At 40.7% G+C, this 8,588-nt stretch overlaps 1 protein-coding gene across 1 annotated transcript in view; it reads left to right on the forward strand.

Moving 5' to 3' along the window:
- The first annotated feature begins 349 nt into the window (after positions 1-349).
- Positions 350-8,588, forward strand: part of stmn4l (stathmin-like 4, like) — an 8,646-nt gene continuing 407 nt past the window's right edge. The window contains exons 1-7 of the mRNA XM_028581157.1: positions 350-502; positions 3,648-3,714; positions 3,830-3,928; positions 5,414-5,622; positions 6,962-7,162; positions 7,282-7,299; positions 8,425-8,588. The exon at positions 8,425-8,588 is cut by the window's right edge and continues 407 nt beyond it. Coding sequence (XP_028436958.1) covers positions 3,702-3,714; positions 3,830-3,928; positions 5,414-5,622; positions 6,962-7,162; positions 7,282-7,299; positions 8,425-8,433 — 549 coding nt within the window. The 5' untranslated portion in view covers positions 350-502; positions 3,648-3,701 and the 3' untranslated portion in view covers positions 8,434-8,588. The remainder of the gene's footprint in view (positions 503-3,647; positions 3,715-3,829; positions 3,929-5,413; positions 5,623-6,961; positions 7,163-7,281; positions 7,300-8,424) is intronic.

Below are 8,588 nucleotides of genomic sequence, written 5' to 3' on the forward strand. Positions count from 1 at the left end.
CGTGTCTTTGCAGAACATGATCTCATCAGAGGTATTGATCGGCTGATAGCTGTCCCAGCGCTGTGTGTGAGATAACGAGCTCTAATGAAACCCACAGTGACATTCCCTGTATATGTTTAAAAAAAAAAAATCCAGTAAATCATGGGTGAGTGATGAAGAGTTCCCCACCTCTCTTCCCTATCTGTTAACAAGATCTCGTCATGTTTTATCAAGACATTTTCACATTTCAACAGAAAATCCGGCAAAAACCGTGAGTGATGAAGAGCTTTCTGTCAGTGATCCGGAGGATTCCTCTGAAATAAACCTCGCTCCCACCCCCACCCTCCCTCCCTCCTCTTCTTACTCCCTCTGCCTCTGCTGGACCAATTGCAGCCCAGCATCTCTGCCGGCCAATCGGAGCGCTCCCGGGTGATGTCATGCAGCAGGCTGCTGTTTTGATGCCGATGCTGCCGAGCTGCGGAGCTTCAGAGTGAACAGCGAGAGCGCCGAGCATCACTGCAGGGTGAGTGCACTCCCACTTCCATCTCTTATTCACACGGCTGCAGCTTTTTATATCTATATATCTATATATATAGATATATAGATACATATATCTATATAGTATCTTATACCTGATTTCTGAGCGTCTTGCGTCTTTAAAGCGCACACGGCTGCAGCCTCTTTTCAACATGTCGACAGAGATTTTATTCTTTTATTCTGCAGGTTCTGTTCATCATTTTCATCTTTTTTTTGTTGTTCTGTGTGTCTCTGCTGCTTTGCTGTTTCCCCACACACTCACACTCACACTCACACACACACACACACACACACACACACACACACACACACACACACACACACACACACACACACACACACACACACACTCGCATCTTTATTTACTCGTCTTCATATTCATCTTCATCTGATTATCTCGCGTTATTTCTGCGCCTTTCTGCGTCTTTAAAGCGTGCACGGCTGCAGCCTCTTTTAAACAATGTTAACAGCGATTTTATTCTGTATTTGATATTTTCTGTGTTTGCGTCTCTGCAGCTTTACACACACACACACACACACACACACACACACACACACACACACACACTTGCATCTTTATTAACACATCTTCCTTATCTTTGATTTTCTTACCGGGTTGTTTTCCTGCACGTTTGCAGCTCTGCAGCCTCGCTTAAAACAGGCTTTTTAGTCCCTTCATCTGCAGATTGTGTTCATCACTTTCATCTATTTTTTTTTGTTCCCGCTGTGTTTCTGTCTCTGCTGCTGTCGTTTCTCTCTTTTCTTCGTCTTATTCTTCTTTTGTTTAGTGAGCAGTTTAGTGTCTGAGCTGCGTGCTCGCCTCGCTTTTTCTCTGCAGACGGTCGATGCGCCTATACTGGCAACAATGACATCATCGCTTAGTCCACACACACACACACACACACACACACACACACACACACACACACACACACGCACCCCGCTCACCAAATTTAAGATGTGCAGCTCTCCTTTGCATGTAATCTGAAATTCGTTGTGTGTTGTTCAGACGTTGTTGGATTTAGACACCTAATGTAGGAATGTGGCTTTATTGTGGACATTATTTTAGTTTGCACGTGCATAAGACAATTTTTTCACCTTGTGGGACAATAAAGTTAATCTTCATCTCCTTACACGCAATTAATCAATTATTTGAAGAGATGCTCGATAGATGAATAGAAAGATAGAAGAAAGGTTGATGGGAGAACTATCTGAATCTGCAGCTGTTGTGCACAGCAGACCAACAAACAGACACACACACGCACACAGAACCAGTTTAAACGTAGACATGTCGGCTTTATTTTGGATCCATTTCTCACCTTGTGGGACATTAAAGTGAATCTTGATCTTGTTCCAGACATTGAACAATTCTTTATTGATGAATAGATAAGAGAAAACTATCCGAGTCTGCAGCTCTTGTGTTTGTGCACAACAGACTGGGTTTGTGTTATTTTCTAGCTTCATGTTTTTGGGAATTGTTCTATCTTTTTATGCATTAAAAGAGTTTGTAGAGTTCGTGATGAGGGAACAGCTTCAGGACCGTGATTCTTAACTCCGGCAGCGTGTTCGCTGATGACTCACTCTTCACACTTTTGGAGGATTTATTTTAATCTGCCGAAGTCACGGCTGCTGAATTCCAAAAAAAACACACAGCTCGTGCTCATATTCATATGAATGACTCAACTCATAAAACAAATCTGACCTTTAAATCAAAACCCCATTCAGATTTGTGAAGAAACTTTTAGAAGAAAAAACTCCAAACCAAAATATCTTTTAATCAATTTTTAACTTAATGAATACAAACACTATCAGACTGTAAAAGTCTGAAACAGAAACCAACTTGACCTAATGATAATTGAATTCAATTCTTCAATAAAAAAATAATAAAAACAAAGTCAGAACAAGTTCAAAGCAAAACTGCAAAGTGACCTTAAACTCTCAATCTGAAAAATGCAGTTTTTTCTTTCTTTCTTTTAAAGGTCCCATGGCATGATAATGTCACTTTATGAGTTTTACATTAACATTAATATTTCTCTAGTGGCTGTAATTCTGCACCAAGGCTGAATTTCGGGGAAAGAGACTTCAGATACAGTATTAGGGGACCACTAAGGTCTATATAAAGAGACTTCAGATACAGTATTAGGGGACCACTAAGGTCTATATAAAGAGACTTCAGATACAGTATTAGGGGACCACTAAGGTCTATATAAAGAGACTTCAGATACAGTATTAGGGGACCACTAAGGTCTATATAAAGAGACTTCAGATACAGTATTAGGGGACCACTAAGGTCTATATAAAGAGACTTCAGATACAGTATTAGGGGACCACTAAGGTCTATATAAAAGACTTCAGATACAGTATTAGGGGACCATTAAGGTCTATATAAAAGAGACTTCAGATACAGTATTAGGGGACCACTAAGGTCTATATAAAGAGACTTCAGATACAGTATTAGGGGACCACTAAGGTCTATATAAAAGAGACTTCAGATACAGTATTAGGGGACCACTAAGGTCTATATAAAAGAGTCTTCAGATACAGTATTAGGGGACCACTAAGGCCTATATAAAAGAGACTTCAGATACAGTATTAGGGGACCACTAAGGTCTATATACAAAAGAGGTCTATATAAAAGAGACTTCAGATACAGTATTAGGGGACCACTAAGGTCTATATAAAAGAGACTTCAGAGATAGGGGACCACTAAGGTCTATATAAGGGGACTTCAGATACAGTATTAGGGGACCACTAAGGTCTATATAAAAGAGACTTCAGATACAGTATTAGGGGACCACTAAGGTCTATATTAAAGAGACTTCAGATACAGTATTATGGGACCACTAAGGTCTATATGAAAGAGACTTCAGATACAGTATTAGGGGACCACTAAGGTCTATATAAAAGAGACTTCAGATACAGTATTAGGGGACCACTAAGGTCTATATAAAAGCATCCAAAAAGCAGCATGTCATGGGACCTTTAAATTTGTTTTCACACTGCTCACACTCCTGTGTGTCTTTGGCTTCTGTTTAAACTCGCTGTTTGTTACCTTTAAACCCAGAAAGTAACTCTGCTGAAACCGATTTTTCTGGGTGTATTTTAATGTTTCCGTGTGTCTCTTCCCTCAGGAACAGACTCTACCTCACCACAGTGTCTTTGACAGAAAACAGACCAACGGCAGGATGACTCTAGCAGGTAATTTATTCATTTCCAGACTGATATTTTCACATCCTTTCTTCGGTTATGTGATGTGGTCTGCACACAACCTGTGGCTCAGCTTTCCTGTTCTCTGTCTCTGTGCACGGTGCAGCGTACAGAGAGAAGATGCGGGAGCTCCCCCTGGTGTCTCTCTTCTGCTCCTGCATCCTCCCCCGACCCAAACACACCACAGAAGAAGACGAGAAAAAAGGTCAGCAACTCTTTAATGTCCCATTGTGTAACGTGTTTGGTTGTTCGCTATCAAAATCTGTGTTGCTTCGTTTACCAACTTGTCCTTTTTCATGAATATTGACCTCCACCATCAATTCCAAGTATTCCTATTGGCTTGATTCATGCTCCATCTTGAAATATGTTAGCTGGTAAGGGACATTCAGGACATACTGCTCCGCCTTTGGCATTTTCTCTGTTACATGATAAACTCAGAGCTGCTGCTAATGCTGCTAATGCTGCTAATGGCTATCATAGCTTCCCGGACCCTTTTTGAAGCGTGAAGGCTCCGGTAGTAGATAAATAAAGTTATCTACTACTAGTTATCTACTACCGGAGCTGTAATACCTACTGTGAACTGCGTGGCGCGAGAGAGATGATTGCGATATATGATCTCAACGCTAGACGGGAGAAATTCACACACATTGGACATTTTAATACGGAAGCAGATTGCTGCCATGCCCGAAAAACTAAAACATATAACTATCACATTATTATGGGAAAAGTTTATTGTAATAACAAGATCTTTTTATTACGTTTTAAAAGATATTTTCATGTTTCGTACAGTACAAAGTTATCTATTTATAACAAGAACATTTTATATTTACTATATAACATGAAAAGTTTCATGTTTTAAAAAGCTATTTTCACATTATTACAACATACAAAAGCATTTAGCCAGGGGTCTTCAACATTTTTTAAGCCAAGGACCCCTTAATTGAAAGAAAGACGGATCAGGAACCCCCTACTACATATATTGTATAAAATGAAGTTGCATATTAATATGGTCCTACAATAACTTTTAGGGCAGCCTAAAGCATTTATAGATACCTTTTTTTTGCATAGAATACTAAGCTATTCAAATAGCCTAATAATTGTTGGCATGATTTTATAAATTATGTTTTAATTTTTAACCCTAAAATGTGAAACAAATGTGGAACAGTCAATCCTTAGGATGAACTGTATCTGTGGATGGCTACCTTACTTATAGGCCAGTAAGCCTACCGTCAGTGAGGATTTATGGAATCATGTTAGACTTTTTAATTTTTGAAAAAACTTTCAAAAATTAACAATAATTTGGAGGTCCACCTGGAGTGACTCTGAGGACCCCCTGTTGAAGATCCCTTCATTAAGCTATAACTATAAAAAAAAAATGTTAACCCTTAAATGTGGAACAGTCAATCCTTTGGGATGAACTGTCTCTGTGGATGGCTACCTTAGAGACTACATTACCTATTGGCCAGTAAGCCTACCGTCAGTGCCGACCACATGAGGATTTATATTTGCTAAGAATATGTTGGAATCATGTTAAGACTTTTAATTTTTTTTAAAACTTTCAAAAATGAACAATAATTTGGAGGCCCCCCTGTTGAAGATCCCTTAATTAAGCTATAACTATAAAAAAACAAAACGTTCTTTCTTTCTCAGTTTGCGCTAACTTGAACTTTTTCCCGTGCCCTCGTTGCAGCCGACGTGGTGGACTTGAACCTCTGCAGCATCCGGGACATGGAGGTGATCGAGCTGAGCAAGCGTGCGAGTGGCCAGGCCTTCGAGGTCATCCTGAAGCCGCCCACATTCGATGGTGGCCCCGAGCTCAGGGCGACCACGCCGCCGCGCGGGAAGCCCTCGCTGGAGGAGATCCAGAAGAAACTGGACGCCGCCCAGGAGAGGAGGAAGGTGGGTGGAGGAATAGGGGCAAAAAAGCCGCTAACAGATTCCTAATGGTTGTTGTAAAGCAGGGGTGGCAAACTTAATTTGGTTGGATGGCCTCCTTTACCAACACGGAGACTTCAACACTGGCATACTCTCATATACAAAGCTATTTTAGGTCTCCTTCCATCCTACCTTCTGACCTATATCAATGTAAACAGTACCGGGACCTACAATCTTCGTTCCCAGGATCTTTTCATTCTGTCTGTTCCAAAGGTTAGAACTGAGCTGGAGAAAAAGGCCTTTAACTTTGCTGCTCCCTCTACATGGAACAAGTTACAGAAATCCATGAAACTTACTGAACTAGTCTCATTGGTCGTTTTTAAGAGGATGTTGTTTGACTTGGAGGCAGTCACATCTGGCTGCAGATGTTTTACCTGATTTGGTTAAGATTGTGGTTGACTTTGAGGGATTTGCTGTTTCAGTTGTTTCGTGTTCTTAGTGTTTTTGTGTATTTTGTATTTACATGTACTGTATGTGTGGTTGTACTGCTGCCTGCCTTGGCCAGGACACTCTTGAAAAAGAGATTTTTAATCTCAATGAGTTTCTTCCTGGTTAAATAAAAGTTAAATAAATAAAAAAAGCCAGAGGGCCACACTGGAAAAAGAGAATCCCACCAAGGGCCAGACATGGAGAGTTTATTGGCATGCTTTTGTTATTGTCACTATTTTTTAAACATTTTCGTAGCTTTTTTCCTCATTTCTTTGTAGCTTTCTCAGACATTTCTCACTGTTTTTGTAAATCTGTTGCTTTTTCCGACATTTTTGTACATTTTTTTTGTTGACATGAAGCCCTCCAAAAGTCATCAAAAGAGTTCTTAGCCATCCTAGAATTTAGCAAATCAAGCAAAACAATGATAATTTTTTTTAACAACAACTTGTTCATAGTCTGAATATGAAAACTCTCAGAGTCGCCAAATCTGCCAAATTCTGCTTTGAATGTCAGGTAATTGCAGTTTAAAAAACTACTTTCCTGTGTTTTTGGTTTGGCGAACAACTAGAAGGGCCAAAATGTATTGTGAACCCAAATTGATATACGGGCCGGATCTAAATCTGCAAGGGGCAGGATTTGGCCCCTGGGCCTTGAGTTTAACACATGTTGTAAAGTCACACAGAGAAACGCTACGGGCGGCACCTTGACCATATGTACCATGCAGCCTGTTCTCATGAGCCATACGTTCACATAGCTACGAAAAGTAGCCTACAACACTAGCTACGAAAACTTTACAAAAAAAATCGTACCTTTTCTACTTTGCTGTACCTTTTGTACGAGGTACATAATCGATCTTCTCTCTGTCGCCCTCTAGTGTCAGGAGGCGGAGCTGCTGAAGCATCTCGCCGAGCGGAGGGAGCACGAGCGTGAAGTGGCTCAGAAAGCTCTGACCAAAGAGCGCCAGGAGCATCGCGCCGACGCTGACAAGCAGCAGCGGCAGATGCACCTGAACGCCTCGCCGGAGAGACAGCAGATGCACCTGAACGCCTCGCCGGAGAGACAGCAGCAGGAGGAGGTGAGGACGCACGTTTCATCCTCTTTGTTTTCTCACATTTACAGATTTACGATTCAGATTCAGTTTGTATTTCGTGAATGAATCCCTAAACTGAGTTTGTGTGTGTTTGTGTCTTTCAGGACAAGCACAGTGTGGAGGTGAGAACCAGCTGGAGGAGAAGCAGGGGATTCTGGGTAGAAACACTGACACAGAATATGAAGACAGTGGTGCGATACCAAATATACACAGGGTTTAACAAAAAGAGACTAAAACTATTGATTCACATTTAAACAATGTTTTAAAACAAGGGCTGTCAAACTAATAATTCTTTTTATCGGGATTTAATCGCTGAATTTCTATATTTAATCGTGATTAATCGCATGTTTTATAACATGATTAAAATTCAATTATTTTGCATTTCAGAACTGTTTTTAAGTACATATTAACAATGGAAAGCATTTCTTAGCAGTGGATCTTGATTGGGAATCAAATGAATGCAAAGAAAGTGACTTTATGTACTTGACTTTAAGATAGTTTATAATTTATGTAAAGAAAAGAAGAAAAAAAAGAAGCGTACTAAACAACAGTCAGAAACTTGTGTATTGTTAAGGCCATATGATCAAAATTAAAGATTTAATAATAATGTAATAACTATAACAATAACTTATTTCACCAGTAAATTGCTGTTGAATGACAAAAACAACCGCCAGATGGGAAAAGGGTATTTTACATTAACTGTGAATGCACCACGAGGCTACCTGTTTTAAGTGAACGCACCGTCAACAACGGCAGCTGCAAGTGAACACAACGCACACAACACGCAGCACGATTAACGTGTTAATGCTGACAGCCCTAGTTAAAACACATGATGTTTTGACACAAATTGTGGGGGGGCAGTAGTACGGTGGGGGACTGGTAGCTGGAGAGGTGCCGGTTCACCTCCTGGGCACTGCCAAGGTGCTCTTGAGCAAGGCACTGAACCCCCAACTGTTCGTGGTGCCTTTCCATGGGCAGCCCCCCCCCATTCTGACATCTCTCCATTAGTATAGAGTGTAGAGGTGCTGAGCATGTGTGTGTAATTCAGGCCTGTGTGTAATAACAACAGACATTGTAACAAACATTGTAATTTCCCCTTGTGGGATTAATAAAGTATAAATTATTATTATTATTATTATCAGCTGCTGAATGCGCCTATATTTTACGGTATTTTTAACGGTCAGTTTAAAAGACGTTAACATTGTGCTAACTGCTAACTCCGCCCTCTTTCTGTCTCCTGCCTGCAGGTGTCCTGATGGCCTGATCACAACACAAGCTGAACTTTATCTGGAAGCCATTTTGGAGGCTGACGAGGAGAGGATTGGTGCGCTGGCGAACCGGCACTGCTCCGACCAACTGGGAGACAGACGGGAAGAGACGCTGAAAAGAGTGAGAGAAGAAGAAAAACAGG

This window comes from Perca flavescens, chromosome 1 (assembly GCF_004354835.1).
Source record: "Perca flavescens isolate YP-PL-M2 chromosome 1, PFLA_1.0, whole genome shotgun sequence".
In the NCBI taxonomy this organism is placed as follows: domain Eukaryota; kingdom Metazoa; phylum Chordata; class Actinopteri; order Perciformes; family Percidae; genus Perca; species Perca flavescens.